Raw genomic sequence first — 21,327 nt, 5'->3', positions numbered from 1 at the left:
TCTCCAGGCAAGAACACTGGAGTGGGTTGCCATTTCCTTCTCCAATTTATGAAAGTAAAAAGTGACAGTGAAGTCGCTCAGTCGTGTCCAACTCTTTGCGACCCCATGGACTGCAGCCTACCAGGCTCCTCCATCCATGGGATTTTCCAGGCAAGAGTACTGGAGTGGGGTGCCATTGCCTTCTCCAAAGAAGGGGCTACCTGGGCCCTGAGAAAATATTAATTGCTAGTTTATTCCAAGTTACTTGTCTATAAACATGCAGACAGCCCCACAAACATGAATGTTGAGGTGACTGGTGTGCAGGCTTTCCCGGGCCCTGGGGGTGGGGAGAAGAGTGAGGCATGGCCCCGGCTCAGGGATGGGCACTGAATGTCACTGTCATGAAAGGGGTGGGATTCGGTGCTTAACAGCAAGCTACACATACAAGGATTTTTCCTGCAAGGCCAAGTGATTGTTCTTTATTTGACTTACAATTAACAAGATAACCCTGTTCTTCGCTTCCTATTTGGCGCTAGTGGTAAAGTGCCTACCTGCCAGTGCAGGAGAGGTAAGAGATGCAGTTTCAGTCCCTGGGTAGGGAAGATCCCCTGGAGGAGGGCACAGCAACCCTTGCCGGGAGAATCCCATGGATGGAGACCCTGGTGGGCTACTGTCCGTAGGGTCACAGATAGTTGGACACGACTAAAGTGGCTTAGCACTCAGGCACCTGTTCTTCAGTTCTCACCTTAAATCAGGATTAAACAAGGACCCCTTGTCTGCTTGGGGTCTTTGTCACTCATGTCTGGGTGAAAGGTTGCCATTCCAACCCTAAGACCCTGTAAAGTTGTAGTGGAAAAAATAGAGCAGTTTCTCCAAAAAGTCAGAAGGAGACATGTAACCCTTTGAATTGTGGCATTTGCGTCTCTGTCTAGCCTTGAGCAGCCACAGGTGGCTCTCATCTGGATGGTGATGACACCAACCAGAACTGTCTTCTGAAGGTGGCCGGGTGGTTCTCTCCCTCACGTCATCATCTGGGCAGAAAGGCTGCTGAGGGTGTCTGCTTCCTCTCGGAGGATGGACGTCTCTCCTGTCCTCTGTCATTCTCCAGGAAATGTGAACATTATGCTGAGGACAATCAAAACATAAAAAGAAGAATGTTGCCATTTATAAAGAATTATAATGATCTGTGTCAACTCTGGGTATCAGGGGTATTTCCTGGAATTCCATCTCCAGGCTTCTGGGGTTGGTCACCGATGCAAGGAGACTTGCAGTGTGTGTGTGTCCTGTTTCTGGTTGACCAGAAGGCTGGTTTATCCAGCTGATGCATCACTGGGTATATGGGCTACCTGGTGATGCCCAAGCCAAGGTGTGACCCTTCTCCTGCATCTCAGCAGAGCTGGGCTCCCACCCTGTTCTTCCAAGCCTGTGCCTTCTGTGAAAGCAATAAGTACAGTGTTTCATGTGTGGTTGTGTTTGTGAGTGTGTGTTTGTGCAGCTATGCACAGCATGCATGAACATGCACAGAAGTACCTCCCTAGAGACTGACAACTGCCAGCATCTTAAATAGAAAGAAATGTGACAAGGCCTAAAGATTATGATGGCTTTTGTATCTGTGTCCCCGACATTCTGGGGGAAATAGTGAAATAAATTTGTCAGTGACTCAGATCTGTGAACTAGCAAATTCACCAAACACCATAGAAACAAGAAAAACGTGTTGATTCACTCATTTCATAAAATGGACCAGCCAGTTTAAAAATTGCTCATGAAGCAGGAGAGAAAATGTAGCCCTATTGTGGACAGGGGTTACATGTGGAGTGAGGTTCGTATACAAACACAGGACTCCTGATGGAAGTGCCGTCTGGGGAGGAGCCGGCGACCTGGACTCAGCTGCCCGTGACCCTGAAGAGCAGACGGTGCAGGGAGCTGCCTGGGACTGATGTTTGAGGGGAGGATAGTCCCCACCATGGTGTTCAGAACCCAGGCATGTGCGACCTTGCTGACAGCGACCTCATCATTAGAGAGGCGACGGGCCCTGGCCGCTCACCCTGACTCACAGAGGGTGGGGGAGGACCCCGGCCCTCAGGCTCAGGCGCAGCATGTGGGCTGTGGGGGCAGGTGGCGCCGGCTCGGTAAAGCAGGCTACAGCCTGCACTGCTCTGATAGTGGGCCTGGCACAAGGGGAGTGAGGCTTGTCTCAGAGACTTGGAAAAGAGCCCAGAAATAGGGGCTGAGGAGTCTGCATTAAAGTCAGAAATGAGGGCTTGAGTATTTTCATGAGAAGAGATTTTTATCATATATATATTATTATATTATATGTCCTATAATATATTATGTGTGTGCATGCTAAGTCACTTCAGTCATGTCCAACTCTTTGTGACCCCATGGACTGTAGCCCACCAGGCTCCTCTGTCCATGGGATTCTCCAGGCAAGAATACTAGAGTGGGTTGCCATGCCCTCCTCCAGAGAATCTTCTAACCCAGGATCAAACCCATGTCTCTTATATCTCCTATATTGGCAGGCAGGTTCTTTATATATTATATATGTTATATTCTATTATTTATGTATTATATATTATATGTAATGTTATATATTATTTAACTATATATTATTTGTATATCATATAATATAGTATAGTACATTGATATATTATAATAAGTATAATTATTATATACAGTAATATATAATATATAGTGAAAAGTGAAAGTGTTAGTCACTCAGTCATATCCAACTCTTTGCGACCCTATGGACTATAGCCTGACAGGCTCCTCTGTCCCTGGGGTTCTCCAGGCAAGAATGCTGGAGTGGGTTGCCATTCCCTCTCTAGGAGATCTTCCTGACCCAGGGATCGAACCTGGGTCTCCTGCATTGCAGACAGATTCTTTACTGTCTTGAGCCACCAGGGATTCCCAAGGTGATAGTATATTTAAATTATATATATATTATGTCTGTGTGTGCGTATGTGTACATGTCTCCTCACACATGCACACACACCCAGATGCCCTGAAAAGCAGGTGGGGTGCTGTTGGGTAGAGGCCACTGCAGTGCCGGGTCCCTGAGGACAGGGCCTGTGGGCAGCCAGCCCAGAGCCACCTCTGCTGGTTCTCTCACTCACCCACAGGCCTCCGCAGGCTGTTCCTGGGGGCTTACTTGGGGAGCAGAGCCCAGGCAGCTGTGGGTCAGAACCAGAGAGCCTGGTTCGAGGTGGGCAGAGCTCCTGGGGAGGATGCTGTGCAGAGCAGGGGCATTGGGCGGGGGGCCTGAGAGGAGAGGCTGGGCAGAGCCTCCCGGGTGTCAGCATCATCTCTGTCTCAGAAGCCACTGTGTCTGGGAGAGAAGACAGTGGGGCAGTGGCAGTGGGGCTCCTGTGGGCAGGTCAGGCGGGTACCCCACCTTGGGAAGAGCACCCACACTTTTGCTTCAGGCTGGTGGAGTAGCCCCTTAGAATCCGGTTGGTGAAACAGATGCTGACAGGTGCTCACTGGGAGTCTGAGTTCTGAGAGAAGAAAAGGGGAAAGCAGTAACTCTCTTCCTTTCCTCTGGGGCCCCCATTGCTCCAGCTGTGCCCTGTCCACCTGCCCCACGTGACCTGGGTAGTGAGAGGCAGCCAAGCCTGCCAGCCTGTAAACCCCAAAGTAAGATGGTCCCAGGGACTGCCTCAGGCTGCTGTCCAGAGAGACAGACTTCCCTCCCCTTCTGAGTACCTCCTGCTGTCAGGCCTGCATGGACATCCCTGGCCTGGACGATGGCCTGCTTGGCTGGTTTACTAGACAGATACCCCTGCTAGCTCCCCACATGGCACCCAGAAAGAGAACTGCCCTGCATGTCTCCTGGAATGACAAACAGCAGCAGGTAGATCCACTTCCCAGTTTCCAGATGGGTTGTAGCGACCGTATTCTGTAACTGTTGTAGTATCTGCTTTTCCTCCTGGCTTGCTCACCTTGTGGTGAAAGGATTGGACAGAACCCGCCAAATCTCCTTTGACGTTTCCTCTCTGTTCCCTGCCTGGGATGAGGAAACCGGCATCTGATCCGAAGTCCCCTCTTCTAACCCTCTGGGCTGTTGCCACCTCCTGCAGCTCCCCTGCAGTCACCTTTCTCCTTCTCTTTTTTATTTCCAACGGGAATTAATGTCTTCAAGGGAGAGTGCAGAGTGGGTATGGGTCAGGAGAACTGCAGAATCTTGTCCCTAAAGGTCAGGTGCGCAGACAAGGGCAGGGTGCCCAGGCTGCAAGAGAAGGTCACAGGTGGCCTGATGGAACCTGTAGAGCTTTACAGGTGGACATCACAGGCAGCCTGACGGAACCTGCAGAGCTTTACAGGTGGACATCACAGGCGGCCTGATGGAACCTGCAGAGCTTTACAGGTGGACGTTACAGGTGATCCTGTAACGTGTGTGGCCTGAGGCCCTGTCTCCACGGCTGACACCCACTGGATCAGCTGTGTCTTCTGCAGGCAGTGGAGCCCCAGAGAGGGATCAGGGGTGGGTCACTGGTGCTTTGTTAATTAATAGTACAGCTCCGGAATTTATGATTAATCTCCTTAAATCAGATGGAAGCTATTCGAGGTTCCCCTGGAAACGGCATTCGCTTCCTGAGATGCTTTTCCGAGGGTAAGTCTGAGGGGCAGAAATCATGTATAGTTGTTCCCAGTGGAGGTTTGTCACGCGTGGGAACCCCCACCATCCTTGGACTGGAGACCAGGAAAAATGTCCCGGGCTTATGCTCTAAGGCTCTGTCCTGAGAGAAAAGGAAAAACGAGCCACCTCTGCCCTGGGCAGTGTGCTCTGATGGTTCTGGGGAGGACTGTCCAGCAGTGGCTCCTAATCTTGCCTTCCAAAGCAGACGCCTAAGGGCCAGCGAGCCTGTGAAAGGATGCCCGGGGTCATGATGAGCTACAAAAATGCAAACCCAAACCAGAGTGAGGCACCGCTTCACGTCAAGAAGATGGCTATAATTTTTTATAAAAGGAAAATAACAGATAGCGAGTGTTGGCAAGGATGTGGAGGAATTGGAACCCCCTTTTACTGATAGTGGAAAAGATTATAAAACAGTGTAGCTGCTGGGGAGCATGAAGTATAGACACAGCACGTCTGCTCCGAGGGACCCACCAGAGTCGAGGACAGAGCTTCAAGCCAACACTGGGACACAGCTGTTCACAGTGGCTCAAGTCCCCAAAGTCAAAAACAAGCCTTATGTCTGTCCCCAGGTGAATGGGTTGAACAGAATATGCACTCTCTGTGCGAAGGAGGATTATCCAGCCATGATGAGAAAGGATGCTCTGACCCAGGCTGAGACCAAAGGAAGCTTGAAATCTTCACGCAGAGTGAAAGAAGTCAGACCTGGAAACCACGTGTTGTTTGACTCCATTCATGTGAAGCAGCCAGGGAAGTCCACTGAGAGTCAGAAAGCAACCAGGTGGTCGCCACGGGCTGGGGAGATGGATGGGCAGTGGGTACTGAATGGACCAGGGTGTCCTTTTAGAGGGATGAACAGTTCTGGAATTGGATGGTGGTGTCTGGGCACCATCTGGAATGTTCTTCATGCTTCTGAACTGCACATTTTAAAGTGGTTAAAATGATAACTCTTATGTTATACATATTTTGACACTTAAAAAAAAAAATCAAATACCTACTCCCATCCTAGAGTGTATGCTGAAATTGATCTGGGGTGTGGCTGGCATCTCCCATCTTCAAAAGCTCCAGGGGTTGGGGTCCCAGTGTGCAGCCAAGTTTCAGAACCTGTTTCCCACCAGCCTGTATGGTTTCACACTGTCTGAATGTGATTCTGGAGGATCCGCTCTCTCTGCTTCAGTTTCTTGTGAAAGGGGGTTATGTGATTACCAATCTGGCGGAACGGTCCCGTGATCAGATGGGTTGGTGTGTGGGAGCTGAATGACCCCACTCATCCCTGCTGTTTCTGCTCCAGTCTGGGGTGGGGTCCCTTCCTTCCCCCACAGCCCTGATTCTCCCCACTCTCAGCCAGCGTCTGCTCAGACTCACTTCTGGAAGAGAGACCACCCTTCTCTGTTTGCCCAGGAAAGTCTGCAAAATGCTGTTGCTATGTTCTTTCTAACTGGACTTTTTCCTTGGACCCTTGCATAAGGGTCCCATCTTCAGTGGTGAATTTTGGGGTCAATCTTCTACAGAGTGAAGCCTGTGGTTAGCAAAGGATGAGGGATGTCTTTGCAAGTGAGAGGGGGGCGTTTGGACAGTGCCCTGAAGAACTGGTCTCCTCAGCCAACAGACGACTGAATCATACCCACACTTCCTGCTTCTTTAAAAAACGAAAACCCTACTAGTTTACTTGAAGATAAATTTGCTAGAAAAGACATTTTATCAAGTTGACTTCCTCCATCTAACGACTCAGTTATCTGCAGTTACAGAGCAGCCTTCCTGATTTGATAGGAGTGTTAGAAATCGTCTGGTTGCTTACAGGGAGAATCTTTCTCATTTTATTGAATAGTTTTGTTTCTATATGGAGAAGAGGCGTCTTTTTCCGTCAGCCCTGAGACCCAGCCAATACCAACCAGCTGCCAGATCCAGCCTGCGGTATTCAAGAAACACACATGAGACACTTGACATGCGAGGCTTGGTGTCCTTTAGAGAAATCCATGGATCTCAATACCTTTATTCATTTATCTCCACTGTGACCATGTAGGCAATCTTACTCCTGGTGAGTTTTAGTAAACAGAACTCTCAGGTGAGCATTCAAAGTCTGCTTCCTTGTAAATTGTAGGAAACTTCACACATTTGAAAGGGAAACCTTTATTATTAAGGTTTTATGGTTCATATGAATTAGAATCATCACTCCTACCTGCCAAAATTGTGCTTGGGTTTGCATCCATTGAAATCTCACATAGACCCACAGCAAGCCATCGCACACGCGCGCGCGCGCGCACACACACACACACACACCCTGTTGTGCGGGTCCGGGTATTTCCCTCAGGTCTCTGCCCGCCTCGTCCCCATGAGCCTAGCACTGAGTTACGCTCAGCTCTCTCCACTCAGCATCACACCACCTCACCCAGGGTTCCTCCTCCACACCCGCTGTGGAGCCTCCACACTGACCTGGGGTCCCAGCGTGCCCACCACCTTCCTGCGGCCAGGCACCTCTGACTTATACCGAGGCTGGTTTCCTTTTCATTCACAAGCTTTTCACAACTTTCTGGCTCTCTAAAATGGTCTTGGTGAAAGTGGTCAATTATGAGTAATCAGCGTATTCCAAGCATCCCCCGTGTTTGCTAAAAAGTTTTCAGGCTCAGAGTTCCAGAGTATTCAGTGTCTTCCCTGAGTTTAGTTGGAAGGCAGACACTACCAGCTGAATGTTTTGGGCATGTTGTAAGGAAAAATCCAATCAACAGAAGAAAGATCTCTGAAATTGTTCTGAAGCTTGAAACTGTCAGAGAGCTTCCATGACACAGTATTTTGTTGGCCAAATAGCTTATACAACTTATCTTCTAAAGCAATGCCGTTTTTCAGGCATTCCCAGGAAGAACATGGCCCTAGAGAATGGCTATTTCCCACTCACATCACACGGTAGAAACTAGATTCCTAAGTTCTGTGTCTCTGCCCATCACGAGGATTCATTCTCACGAAGCTGATGGGTTTCAGCCTCTTTGTTTGCCCTTTGCTCTGAACTGATGCCAGATTTCCAGGGCACAGGAAGACAGGGTACCCCCTGGCAGAGGGATTCAGCCAGGGGTGTGTCCTTCAGGAAGGCTGTGCTCTGAGGATAAGGAAAAACAAGCAGAGCATCCAGGGCAGCGCTGGCAGCCATGGGTGGGGAGCAGTGTTCCCTGCCTTCACATCAGAGCAGCTCTGATAGACCCGGGCTGCCCTGAGAGTGTGGGCAGGAGAGTGAGGTCCGCCACCTATCAGGCTCTGTCATGTGGCCCTGCCTTATATCCCTGCCAAAACCTGTATCCGAAGAAAGGATGATGTGGTAACAGGTCTGACTAACTTCTCTCCCACTGAATTTTTTGATAAAGAGAGAACGAAACAAGGAAGGAAGGAGGGAAGGAAGAGAGAAAGGAAAAAGAGAAGAGCAAAGCTATTGAAATCCTTTCAAAAGGGGACAGCATGGTGAACGGAGAGGAGGGATGCAGGATGCTTGGAACTGACCAGTTGAATCCCATTCCCCAGGAGCTCAGGCATCCTGAGGAGTTCAATTCATTTCCTTGGGCCTCAGCTTTTCTCCCCATTAAAACTCTAAAACCATGCCATCCTAAGAATATCTGGTCTAATTTAGAAGCATGTGATGCTGATAAAATCGTTGATGGCTATTTCAGATTGTACTTACTATAACCAAAATATTTTCCTCAATATTTAGGCCAAAACCTCTGTCTGAATGCCTCACCAACCATGTCAAAAGGTCTCCTTATGCTTGATTCTCGCAAGGTAGTCTTTTTTTTTTTGCCAGAATGAACAATTTTGAGAAATGGGAACAAATAACTCTTCATCCTTACTTCTTTATGAAACCATTTTTTAAAGTTTTTATTGAATTTGTGGCAGTATTGCTTCTGTTTTATGTTTTGACTTTTTGGCTGCAAGGCATGTGAGATCTAAGCTCCTCCGGCAGGGATTGAACCCACACCCCCAGCACTGGAAAGTGAAGTCTTAACCACTGGACCACCAGGGAGGTCCCAGAAACAATTTAGACAGAAATGTTTCAAGTACAGCATTGCCCCATTTATCTCAGAAGCATATTCTAGTCAGAGTTCACAGCGCCCTTCCTGTTTCTAGGGACAGAGGCCCCCTTCAGCTGTGACATGGATGCCTGTAGAGTTGCCTGAGGCGGGTGATGTCAGCAACTGCAGCGGAGGATACAGTGGGGCCCACACAGATACGGTGATGCTCACCTTGGGCACTCTCAGTGTCCTGCCCAGTGGATTATGAGTAAATGAGTAAAGAGGAGAACCTGCTCTTTGCAGTCCCTGTGAACCCAAGAATCATTCCAGGGAGACCCAGCACTCCCAGAGCCTTCCCCAGCACTATAGGGAGCTGTCACGGCAGTGCTGGCCCCGTGGAGACCACTCTGCCTGCACAGATGGTCCCGATAGGTTAGGGGCAGAACTAATTCTTAAGGCCAAACCTACAGTCACCCACCCACGCCTAGGAGCTCACAGCTTCTCAGGATGGCTGCTTGGAAAACCCTCAGGGTTTGTGCCTCTCCCCAGAGAGAAGCCAAGGGAGTTTGTGTCAGTGAAACAAATGTCGCTGGTATGTCAGCAGAACAAAGGGTGTTGCAGTCATCACGTCGTCACATTACAGGCACCCAGATGTAAGGGAAATTGGGATGGAAACAGGATCCCCACCATTAAACCAGCAGACACTGCAGCCACCCACAAGGCAGACCCTGAGAAGACTCAGGATGAGAAAACTCCACAGGAAGCTGGCTCCAGGTAGCTGAGGTAGATGTCCAAGGGATGATTTCAGTGAGCCAGACTCTTGCATCTTCCCATATAAAGAGCAGCGTGATGTCCGGTTCTCCTTAATTAACGGCACTCTTTTGATGTTTCGAGTTGCAAAAATCCCTATATATTCTGGCTCCTCCCACCTTAGCTCTTCTGAGCAGTCTGTCAGAGCTCTCAGAAGGGCTGTGTCCCAGGCTTAAGTCCTCAGTTTTGTCTACTGAATAAAACATAATTCTCAACTTTTCAGCTATGCATTTTTTTTCAGTTGAGCCATCCTGAGAACCCATGAGCTCCCAGGGGCGGGGGTGGGAAGGGGTGACTATAGGTTTGGCCTTAAGAATTAGCTCTGCCCCTAACCTACTGAGACCATCACTGCAGGAACAGTGGTCTCCACGGTTGTTGTTCTGGCTGCAATGACAACATTTCAAACAAAAACAAATATACGTATTTAACTCAAAATTAGATATCTATGGCAAAATCAACAGATCCCAAAGCTGTTTCCCAATCCTCAACCTCCAGCTGTGCGTGAGAGATGGGATCAAGTTATCATCTTAATTTTTTTTAGTATTTGTTCATGTATGTGGCTCCACCAAGTCTTAGTTGAGGCGTGTGGGATCTTCGATCTTCAGTGAAGGCACATAGGGTCTTCAGTTGCAGCTTGTGTAATTTTAGCTGTGGCATGCAGACTCTTAGTTTCAGCATGCAGGATCTAGCTCCCTGACCAAGGCCCCCTGACCTGGAAGCTGGGAATCTGAGCCACCGGACCACCAGTGAAGTCCCATCTTATCATTTTATACTGAAGGTAATAAATCCGTAGGCTGTCAGTGGTGGTGGGAATTCATGGCATTAGTACTGTTTCCCATCTGACTAGCCCTCCAGTGACCGCAAAGGAGGTGTACACCCCACAGTCTGAAGTCCCACGAGTTCTGGGTCCTAAAGGTTGGTGTAAGGCAAATGCAGAGAAAAAGAAAGCAAGCTGGGCAGTCAGGCAAGAAAAGGGGAATTTATTAGAGGGAAAAGAGAGGGTGACTGGCCCTTAAGGAGAACCAGTGTCCTCCATTTCTGACGGGGTCTTTCTTATGCCCCACCAATGAAAAATTCTCTGAAGGGATGGTTAAATTTTAGCCTGTAGTTGAGTCCTGTGGTCACGGAGCCAGAGGTCTGGACCTCCTGGTGGAGATTGTAGCTGGTGGTCTCATAGCTTTGAGAAGGTAGGGCCAGTGAGAAAACAGAATGTCTTTTGGGCAGTTTGGTCAGTCTCGAGGATCACTGATTTTATTCTGTGTTTGCGAGGTCAACATAATGAGCCATCTTAACAATGAGACCTCTTATGGGCCCTGTCAGTAGGGTTTTCTTTATTCCCGTTTTCATTATCCATTGCTCTTTCTTAATGATTTATTGGGCTTCCATCACAGGAGAAAAAAACTAAGAAAATCTGATGTGACTATGAAAGCCAGAACCTGTGAATTTTTCTGCCAACCTTTGTAGGAAGGTATGACTCACTCCCCTATGAGAAACGGATTTGATTTTTTTTTTTTTAATGATATTGAACAGTTTGGACAAGAGCAGGAAATGAGATCCCTCCTGCAGGCAAGCCGTGGTCTGTTCCCCGTGAAACTTGGCCACTGCGCAGCAGGAGAAAACCCAACTGGAACAGGAGGCGTGGACCAGGCTGTCTAGACCCCAGGCTACATGGGCCACAGTGCGGTTTACCATCTTATTTTACACTGATATGAATTGGCCTCCCAAACGACATCCAGTACTTAGCAATGTTTCTATCCAAATTATTCTGTGGATTTTTTTTTTCTTTATTGTGTGCGCAAATTCCAGGAGTGGGGAAAGAAGGAAACGAGTTAAACCACAAATATCCTCTGGGCAGCCAAGATGTTTTGGCCGCCCCTGGATTGAAAATTGAGAAGCGTTGCTGTGTTTCAGCATTGAGAGGGCTCGGTGGACCGAGAACTAGGGGACACCGACACTGAGGGTGTGAAGCTTGGGCTGGGTTTGGGAGAGAGCTGTGTGTGCTCTGTAGAACAGAGTTGGCTAAAAGACCTGTGGTGTCGGAACTCAGCTCTGTTCCAGAGACGTGGACCCTGTGAAGCCCGTCAGTGACGGGTGTCAGGACTGGAGACAGCCAGGATCGGTGGCCCTGGGCTCCAACTCTCTGCTGTCAAGGCCATCTCTCTGTGGCCCTGATGAGATCATTCTTACCAAAAATACTTATCAAAGGAGGGAAACCACATATATGGGACACATCTAACGTGACAGAAACACGCTGGGTGCTGACAGCAACTTTGAAGTGAGTGGAAGGTCCTTCGTTTTAAAGATGGAGCTGTTCCTGCTTGTGTGTGCAGGGTGGGCGCTGAGGCAGCCCCCCCACTTCAGGAAAGAGTTGACAGACTCAGAAGTCCTGGTGCTCTAAGGGCAGCAGGGTTACAGAGGAAGAGCCTGAAATAGATATAAAATAGATGCGCTGTGAAGTGCTTTTAACAGAGTGTCTGCACAGAGCCGGGAACATGCTTGGGGCACTGAAGGGACCAAAGTGAGTTCAAAGAGGCGCTGAGGCTTCTGCCAGGCAGGCATAGTTGTGGTGAGGACTGAGGCAAGAAGGACTGGCAGTGCCAGTGTAGACAGGGAAGAGGGAAGAAAAGCAATTAGGGTCAGGAATGCGAGGCGCCCTGTCACAAAGTCCATGTTTAAGGGATGCCAATGGGTCTGGGCACGCTCCAGAGATGCAGGCAGTGGATAGGGTTCTCTGCTGTGCTTCACAGGCCTTAACAAACCTCTACAGCATGAGTTTGTATCCTCTCGAATGGGGTGGGGGGCATGTGAGTGAGCCAGCCCCCCTCCAGTGGGGGCATGCGAGCGAGCCAGCCCTTCAGTGTAACGCACGCCCAGCTCCAGACTTGGGTCAGCCTAGCCCTTGCTCTGGTTTGCTTCATTTACCATCCAGACCCAGCATTGTTGAGTGCACTTAAGTTCTTTTGTCTTTTTCTGTGTTCACAGTTGCAATGGAGGTACGTGTAAGGTAGATGGAAGTATTTAAGAGTTCATTTTGCATTGGCTCATTTGCTTAGTAGGAGATTTCCCTGGTGGCTCAGCGGTAAGGAATCTGCCTGCAGTACAGAAGATGTGGGCTCAATCCCTGGGTCAAGAAGATCCCCTGGAGAAGGAAATGGCAACGCACTCCAGTATTCTTGCCTGGGAAATCCCATGGAGGAACCTGGCAGTCTACAGTCTACAGTCTACAGTCTACAGTCAATGGGGTCACTAAAAAGTCAGACGTGACTTAGCGACTGCTTAGTACACATCTGACGTCTGCAAAACTGGAGGATTTGGGAGAAACAACTGACATTTTTTCTTTACATTTTTATGTGGGAGCCTGGGTTTAGTTTTCTGGGTGTAGGGCTCTTTCCTGTGGGTCCCTGACCTGCTATGGGGATTCTGCTTTTGATGATCAGTATGTTTGATAGCGTCTTGCAGGAAAGCATGAATTGGCATAAGAAGCAGGGATTCCACTTTCCTTTGATGTTAATATTTAAGTACAAGAAAATCTGAGTCTCAAAAATCTTCTCAGGAAACTGAATACTGATGTAATTGGCAGGACAGAATAGGCTGAGGGCACGTCTTACAGGGCTGCTATTGAGTGGTGAGTTTTCTTTCTATATTTATTTCAAATGTGGTGAGCTGATGGCTCACCCACAAGTTCCTGGTGTGAAATGTAAGGCAGATTTGCCCACCCACTCACTCCTGCTTGTGTGGACTCAAGGGCCCACCAGTTACCACGAGCTGCTGGGAGCCTGGGACTCGGCTATGACTGCAAAAAGGGAATGGCCACTGTCCTCATGGGGCTCACACCGAAACGGGGGAGAAAAAAAACCATACAAATGCATAATGACCGTAACAGCACATACTGGATGCTCACTTTGTGCCTTGAACTCTCTTTAAGCCTCTTTCACCTATTGTAACCCATTTCGTTCTCACCATTTCTCTGGGATGGAGGTACTATTATTGACCTCAATTTTGCAGGAGATAAACTGAGGCAGAGAGAAGTTACAAAACCTCTCCAAGGTCACCCAGCTTATCAGTGGCAAAGTCACGAGTCCCGGCAGTGTGTCCCCTCATCTGCGGCCTGACCACTCCACTGGCCCTCAGTGTGCGCCGCGTGGAGTGGAGACGCTGGTTCTGGGTCCCCCTCATCTGCAGCCTGACCACTCCACACACTGGCCCTCAGTGTGCACCTCGTGGAGTGCAGACGCTGGTTCTGGGGAGGGTCAGGGCAGGACAGAGGGCATAGAAGGGTAAGGGATGGGCATCCATTTTGGTTTTAATTTGGAATTAGACTGCTAGTTATCTAAATGCTCTTCCCTGCACTAACACTTGCATTATTCCACTAAATAGAACCTAGGAGGAAGAACTGAAAAAAATACATATATATGCCTTTAGTCTGCTCCCTGGATATAGACGTTGCTCCTTGGGAGCAATTAACTAGGGTGTTAGGTTGAATTTGTTTTCAGTTAATTAGGGATCTGTCATGAAGTACTGCATTTGATGGTCACATGAAATATCCAGGGCAGGCTGTTTATACTGCCCTGTCAATTATTTGAAACTTCCCCAAATTAGGAGAAACCTAAGCCCCTTCCAGGCAGGGGGTGAGATGCTGCTCCAGACGGCCAAGATGCGCTGCTTCTGCGTTCCAGGAGAAACACACCTGTTGATCTGTTCCTTCCCCTTCTCAGCATCTAAGTACTCGGTCTGATGGCAGATCACAAATTTAAGGAGGCAAATTCATCACTGTAGGTGGGTCGAGGGTTTTCCATGATTCTCGCTGGTAAGAATTCCTCATACAGATTTAAACAGTCTTGCTGTTTCCTTCACGATTAGCAAAATAAACCTCATACCAGGAACCTGTCCTGTAATGGGGTCTGTGGTCACTTTCCCTGGAGAGTGAAAATAGAAGGGTTTTGCTCTCAAACAAAGGTTTTGTGATTCAAACATTGTTTGTCTGTAAAAACGATGATGGAGAAGCTCTGGTGGGCGTTGGGTGTTCAGTTTTCATCTCTGAGCAGTCAAGCATCCAGAAGCATCTCAGAGTAATGCAGGTTTTCTATTTGTCTCTTCCTCCGACAGGGCTGCTTGACGACCCCGAACTCCCCGTGTGTGAATCCACGTTCCGTTATCCTGGGTCCATCCCTCTCTCTTGGCAACATCTCAGGGGTGTCGGTCAAGTCGGACCTGAAGAAGCGCCGGGCACCCCCTCCTCCAACCCTGCCCCGCGCAGGGCCACCTGTGCAAGACAAGACATCAGAAAAGGTAGGGAGAGGGCATCACGTGGATCAGCTAAATGAACCTGTGAGTTCTCTGGAAGGTCCCTGTGTGCAGTGTCATCCTTCAAGCTTGTGGCTCTAGCAACAAGATGGCTCAGGGTGAAAATGTAAGCTTTATTTAGAAGTCTAGGTGAGGTGCTACATTGCTTCAATTAGGGAAGATCAGAAACCATTTTTGTGCCTTCAGTTCTTAAAGGCTTAGACTTGTTGATTAACATTTATCATTAGCTTTGAAATTTAGAGCATGATTGCTTAATGAGAAAATTGCAAGCTCTGTAAGAAATCTGAAGTGTGTTTAAGATAGGAATGACACATAATATTAATGTAATATAGGTGCCCAAATAATCTACATTCACAGCAAAGCTGAGAAGGTGTTTGCATTAGAAATTGGTTTGTACATGACATAACATCTATTTAGGGAGGCCTTGTATCTGTGGAACCTTCAGAGCAGAGTGACTTTGCATATGACTCTCTCGTGGTGACCGGCAGAGCCTGCATCCTCATAGCTGGCATCTTCCTCTGGGCTTCTTCCTTCATCTGCCTGATGATGTGCCTTGAAACACTATTTGAAATATCAGATGCTCCCTTTCCAGGGGCCAGGACATTATTTGACAAGTTTCCTGGCTTAAAGTGTGACATGGAAAAAGATTATTTGGGTGGGGTTTGGGAAGAATGACACCCTGCTGTGGTCAAGATGGACAGTGTGCTCTGGGCTCTTCCAGAGTTGAGCTCCCTGGGCAGCAGCAGGTCTGCTCCATACAGACTCTGAGATACAAGCTGGTCGGCAGTGTAAAGAGAAGGGCGAGTGATTCCTCATTGAACTGAGATGGTTCCTGGAATTGCCCCATGAATGGGGACATTTACATGGAGCCCCTTTAAGCCCAGCTCTCCTCCAGCAGGAGCTGACTCTCTTCACACTTTTCCTCCTACTCAGTGGTGTCACTTGGCTGACCCATGCCTGTTCATCTCATCCTTGGCATCACACCCTGTGAGTCTTGAGGTCCAGGTTCTTTGAGGCTTATTCATAAACTGACTTTACTTAAAATGAATTAGAAACCAGGTCTATACCTTCCAGAGGGAAAGTGTGACCCCTGTATCGTGGTTAGCAGTCATGTAAGTGGCTCTGTGGCAGTGTCGTGATTTCTCACTTCTTTCCTTCCTGGCCTGGTTACCTGTCTATCTGTGTATCCATCTGTCTACTCATCGGTCACCTCTCTCAGTCCCTCCAGGGGTGTTCTTTATCCTTGATCTCAGAGACATCCGGTGCCCATCTACTGGCTTTTCCAGCCACAGCCCTTGAAATTTGTCTGAAAAGCCTGTAACGCAGTGCATTTTAGATGAAGTGTTTTGATTTGTGATCAAACTGGGATCCACTGGAGGAGGGAATGGCAAACCATCCCAGTATATTTGCTGTGAGAACTTCATGAGTTGTATAAAAGGCCCAAAAGATGAGTCCCCCAGGTGTCCAGTATGCTACTGGGGAAGATTGAAGGAGAATTACCAATAGCCCCAGAATGAATGGCTGGGCCAAAGCGGATACTATGCTCAGTTATGGATATGTCTGGTGATGAAAGTAAAATCTGACGCTGCAAAGAACATATTGCATAGGAACCTGGAATGTTAGGTCCACGAATTAAGGAAAATTGGATGTGGTCAAGCAGCAGATGGTAAGAATAATCATCGACATTCTAGGAATCAGTGAACTAAAATGAACGGGAATGGGCAAATTTAATTCATATGACTATTTTATCTACTATTGTGGGCAAGAATCCCATAGAAGAAATAGAGTAGCCCTTATAATCAGCAAAAGAGTCTGAAATACAGTACTTGGATGCAACGTCAAAAATGCCAGAATGATCTCGGTTCGTTTCCAAGGCAAGCCATTCAACATCACAGTAATCCAAGTCTATGCCCCTCGGATGGTGAAGAAGCTGAAGTTTATCAGTTCTATGAAGACCTAGAAGACCTCCTAGAACTAACACCTAAAACAGATGTTCCATTCATCATCAGGGATTGGAATCCAAAAGGAGGAAGTCAAGATATACCTGGAGTAACAGGCAAGTAATGGAACAAAATGAAGCAGGGCAAAGGTTAACTGAATTCTGCCAAGAGAATGCTCTAGTGATAGCAAATACCCCTTTTCAACAACATAGGAGACGACTTTACACATGGACATCACCAAATGGTCAATATCAAGATCAAATTGATTATATTCTTTGTACCTGAAGATGGAAAAGCTGTATCAAGTCAGCAAAAGCAAGATCCGGAGCCTACCCGGAGCACAGACCATCAGTTTCTCATAGCAAAATCCAGGCTTAAACTAAAGAAAACTGGGAAAAACAATAGGCCAGCCAGGTGTGACTTAAATCCCGTATGAATCCGCAGTAGCGGTAATGAATACATTCAAGGGACGAGATCCAGTTAACAGTGTGCCTAAAGAACTATGGACAAAGGTCTGTAATATTGTACAGAAGGTGGCGAGCAAAACCATCCTGAAGAAAAAGAAAAGCAACAGTCAAAGTGGCTATCTGAGGAGGCTTTACAAATAGCAGAAGAACAAAGAGAAGTGGAAAGCAAGGAGAGAGGGAGAAGCATCTCCAGTTAAATGCAGAGTTGCAAAGGTCGCTAGGAGAGACAGGAAGGCCTTCTTTGACGAGCAGTGCTTAATAATAGAAGGAAACAGCAAACAGGGAAAGACTGGAGATCTCTTGAGGAGCATTGCAAACATCATGGAAGCGTTCTGCCCAAAGATGGGCACAATAAAGGATAAAAATGGTAGAGACCCAGTAGATACTGAAGAGATCAAGAAGAGATGGAAAGAATACATGGAAGAACTGTACAAAAAAGATCTTAATGAACCGGATTACTACAATAGTATAGTTAGTCCCCCAGAGCCAGACATTCTGGAGTGCTAAGTGGGCCTTAAGAAGCACTGCTGTTAATAAATCTAGTGGATGTGATGAAACTCTGAATTTAAGAATTCAGATTCTTAAAGGATGATGCCATCAAGGTTTTGCATTCATTATGTCAGTCAATCTGGAAGACCCAGCCGTAGCCACAGGACTGGAAAAGGTCAATCCTCATCCCAATACCCAAGAAGGGTAGTACCAAAGAATATGCTACCTATCAGACAATTGCATTCATCTCCCATGCTAGTAGGGCTTCCCGTGCTAGTAAGGCCATGCTTAAAATCTCGCATGCTAGGCTTCAGCATTCTGTGAACCAGGAATTTCCAGGTCTCCAAGCTGGGTTTAGAGAAGGAAGAAGAGCTAGAGATCAAATTGAAAACATCTGCTGGATTATAGAGGAAGCAATTCCAGAAAAAAAACAGCAATGCCAACAAAGGCCCATCTAGTCCAGGCTGTGGTTTTTCCAGTGGTCATGTGTGGATGTGAGAGCTGGGCCGTAAAGGAAGCTGAGCGCTGGAGAATTGATGCTTTTGGACTGTGGTGCTGGAGAAGACTCTTGAGAGTCCCTTGGACTGCAAGGAGATCAAACCTGTCCACCCAAAAGGAAATCAATCCTGAACATTCATTGGAAGGACTTATGCTGAAGCTGAAGCTCCAATACTTTGGCCACCTAATGCAAAAAACTGACTGTTAGAAAAGACCCTGATGCTGGGAAAGATGGAGAGCAGAAGGAAAAGAGGGTGTTAGAGGATGAGATGGCTGGATGGAAACCCTTAGGTTTTCATATTTTTAAACACTTTTTTCTTATCAATAAGTTCATTTTTACAGTAGGACCTTATTGTTTATCTGTCCTATATATACTAGCTTATATTTGCTAATCCCAACTCCCAATCCTTCCCTTCCCCAGCCCCTCCGCCCTGGGAACCACACATCTGTTCTCCATGTCTGTGAATCCGATTCTGCTTCGTAGCTGTGTTCATTTGTGCTGTATTTTAGATTCTACATAAAAGTGATGTCCTATGGTGTTCTTTCTCTGTCTGACTTCCTTCTCTCAGTATGACACTCTCTAGGCCCATCATGTTGCTGCAGATGGCACTATCTCACTCTCTATGGCTGATAGTATTCCACTGTGTGTGTGTACCACATCATCTTTATCCATTCATCATTATGGACATTTAGGTTGTTTCCATGCCTTGGCTATTGTAAACAGTGCTCCAAAGCTTTGGGGTGCGTGTATTTTTTAATATAGTTTTCTCTGGATCTGCACCCCAGATGGGGATGGCTAGATAATATGCAAACTCTACGTTTAGTTTCTTAAGGAACCTCCATGCCGTTCTCCATAGTGTCTGCACCAACTTACATTCCTGCCAACAGTGTAAGAGGGCTCCCTTTTCTCCACACCCTTTCCAGTATTTATTGTTGGTAGACTTTTTGATGATGGCTCTTCTGACTGGTGTGAGGTGATGCCTCATTGCAGTTTGGATTTGCATTTCTCTACTAATTAGCAATGTTGAGCATCTTTTCATGTACATCTCATCTTTGGAGAAATGTCTATTTAGGTCTTCTGCCCATTTTTCAATTGGGTTATTTGTCTTTTTTTTACTGAATTGTAGAAGCTGTTTATGTATTTTGGAAATTAACCCCTTGCTGGTTGCATCATTTGCAAATATTTTCTCCCAGTCCATAGATTGTTTTTTCATTTTGTTTATGGTTTCCTTAGCTATGGCGGCCTCAACATTTTTTTAAAAATTTGTTCCATCCAGAGAAGGTGTTATGTTTTTCAGATTTTAATGTACTTATACAGAGTGGATAAAGTCGACCTGAGTGGGAAAATGTGTATGAAGTAGAGAATCAGGAATTCTGAATGAAAAATAAATAGTACTTGTATACCCTACAGGATGAATAGAGCTCCCTCTGAGGCAATAAAAGCTTTTTTTTTTTTTTTTTAACTGAAATCTGTTTTATTTGGCCCAGAATGAGTGGAGAAATTGGCTCACAGCAGCCATCTCCTTTTTTAAGTATGTGAGTGGCATATGGATTCAATTTAAGCATTTGCTATGAACAGGCTTCTTTTTTTTTTTTTCTTTTTAAATGAAAAGATTTTGTTATTTACTAATTTCTGGGAAAGGAACCCAAAAATGTATTGTCATCTTTGGGGAAGAACGTCAATTCCTTCTTCCTGAACTTCCTTCCATATAAAGATAAGATGTTTATTTGGAAAGCCTTATTTATGTGCAACTGCTACTAACATGAATATCCTGAATCAGGAGGAAAGGATTATTTTCAAGGACATGACTAGTTTATAGGAAAATGGGAACCCTTAGGTTTTCATATTTTTAAACACTTTTTTCTTGTCAAGTAGTAAAAGACACTTACTCCTTGGAAGAACAGTTATGACCAACCTAGATAGCATATTCAAAAGCAGAGACATTACTTTGCCAACAAAGGTCCGTCTAGTCAAGGCTATGGTTTTTCCTATGGTCATGTATGGATGTGAGAGTTGGACTGTGAAGAAAGCTGAGCACCAAAGAATTGATGCTTTTGAACTGTGGTGTTGGAGAAGACTCTTGAGAGTCCCTTGGACTGCAAGGAGATCCAACCAGTCCATTCTGAAGGAGATCAGCCCTGGGATTTCTTTGGAAGGAATGATGCTAAAGCTGAAACTCCAGTACTTTGGCCACCTCATGCGAAGAGTTGACTCATTGGAAAAGACTCTGATGCTGGGAGGGATTGGGGGCAGGAGGAGAAGGGGATGACAGAGGATGAGATGGCTGGGTGGCATCACTGACTCAATGGACGTGAGTCTGAGTGAACTCCGGGAGTTGGTGATGGACAGGGAGGCCTGGCGTGCTGCGATTCATGGGGTCGCAAAGAGTCGGACACGACTGAGTGACTGAACTGAACTGAACTGAGTATTAAACATTCAGTACAGTCACCTCTTCCTATCTGTGGGTTCCCCATCCTCAGATTCAACCAATTGTGGATCCAAAAAAAAAAAAAAAAATCCAGAAACTTTCACAAAGCAAAGTTTCCATTTGCTGGCAACTGTTTGCGTAGCATTTACATTGTATTATTATGTCATCTAAAGATCCCCCGAAGGAGGGCATGACAACCCACTCCAGTGTTCTTGCCTGGGAAATCCCATGGACAGTGAAGCCTGATGGGCTACAGTCCATGGGTTGCAAAGAGTCAGACATGAATGAATGACTAACACTTATCTAGAGATGACATCTAGAGATGATTTAAGTACACAGGGGGATGTGCACAAGTTATATGCATATACTTCAGACTTCAGCCCCTGAGCATTTTGGTGTCTGAGAGGGTCCTGGAGTCCATCCTCCATGGAGACTGGGGGGCAATGTATTGACTTATTTGGATCTTAAAGGCAAAGTACTTTTAGCCATCTTCCAGGTCAATTGAAACTTTAAAAAATGTAATGTTTGTCATAGAAATTGTTATCCCATTATACATTCATGATTTGAGTCTTTGTTTTTTCTAAAAGTACTTTTCAAGAATGTTTTCCCAGAGGTGTTTGAGCCAGTGAGAGAAATGCATGGCGTCCTTGTCCAAGCCAGTCAGCAGAAAGATCAGGGAGATGGGTGAAGCCCTGTGTCATTTGCAGAAGGAAGTGGAACTACTCACTGCCTCAGATCTTCACCTCTCGTCTCAGTGCCTTGAGTGAAGTTTTCATTACTCGGGAT

At 46.8% G+C, this 21,327-nt stretch overlaps 1 protein-coding gene across 1 annotated transcript in view; it reads left to right on the top strand.

Moving 5' to 3' along the window:
* The window catches only part of COBL (cordon-bleu WH2 repeat protein), a 299,100-nt gene that overhangs the window by 148,562 nt on the left and 129,211 nt on the right, over window positions 1-21,327 (top strand). Inside the window, 1 exon segment of the mRNA XM_070369922.1 lies at window positions 14,521-14,703. Within this exon segment, the coding sequence (XP_070226023.1) occupies window positions 14,521-14,703 (183 nt within the window).

Source organism: Bos mutus, chromosome 4 (genome assembly GCF_027580195.1).
Source record: "Bos mutus isolate GX-2022 chromosome 4, NWIPB_WYAK_1.1, whole genome shotgun sequence".
Taxonomy (NCBI): domain Eukaryota; kingdom Metazoa; phylum Chordata; class Mammalia; order Artiodactyla; family Bovidae; genus Bos; species Bos mutus.
Note: the sequence above shows the minus strand (reverse complement) of the source record. Positions and strands in the feature narration are given on the sequence as shown.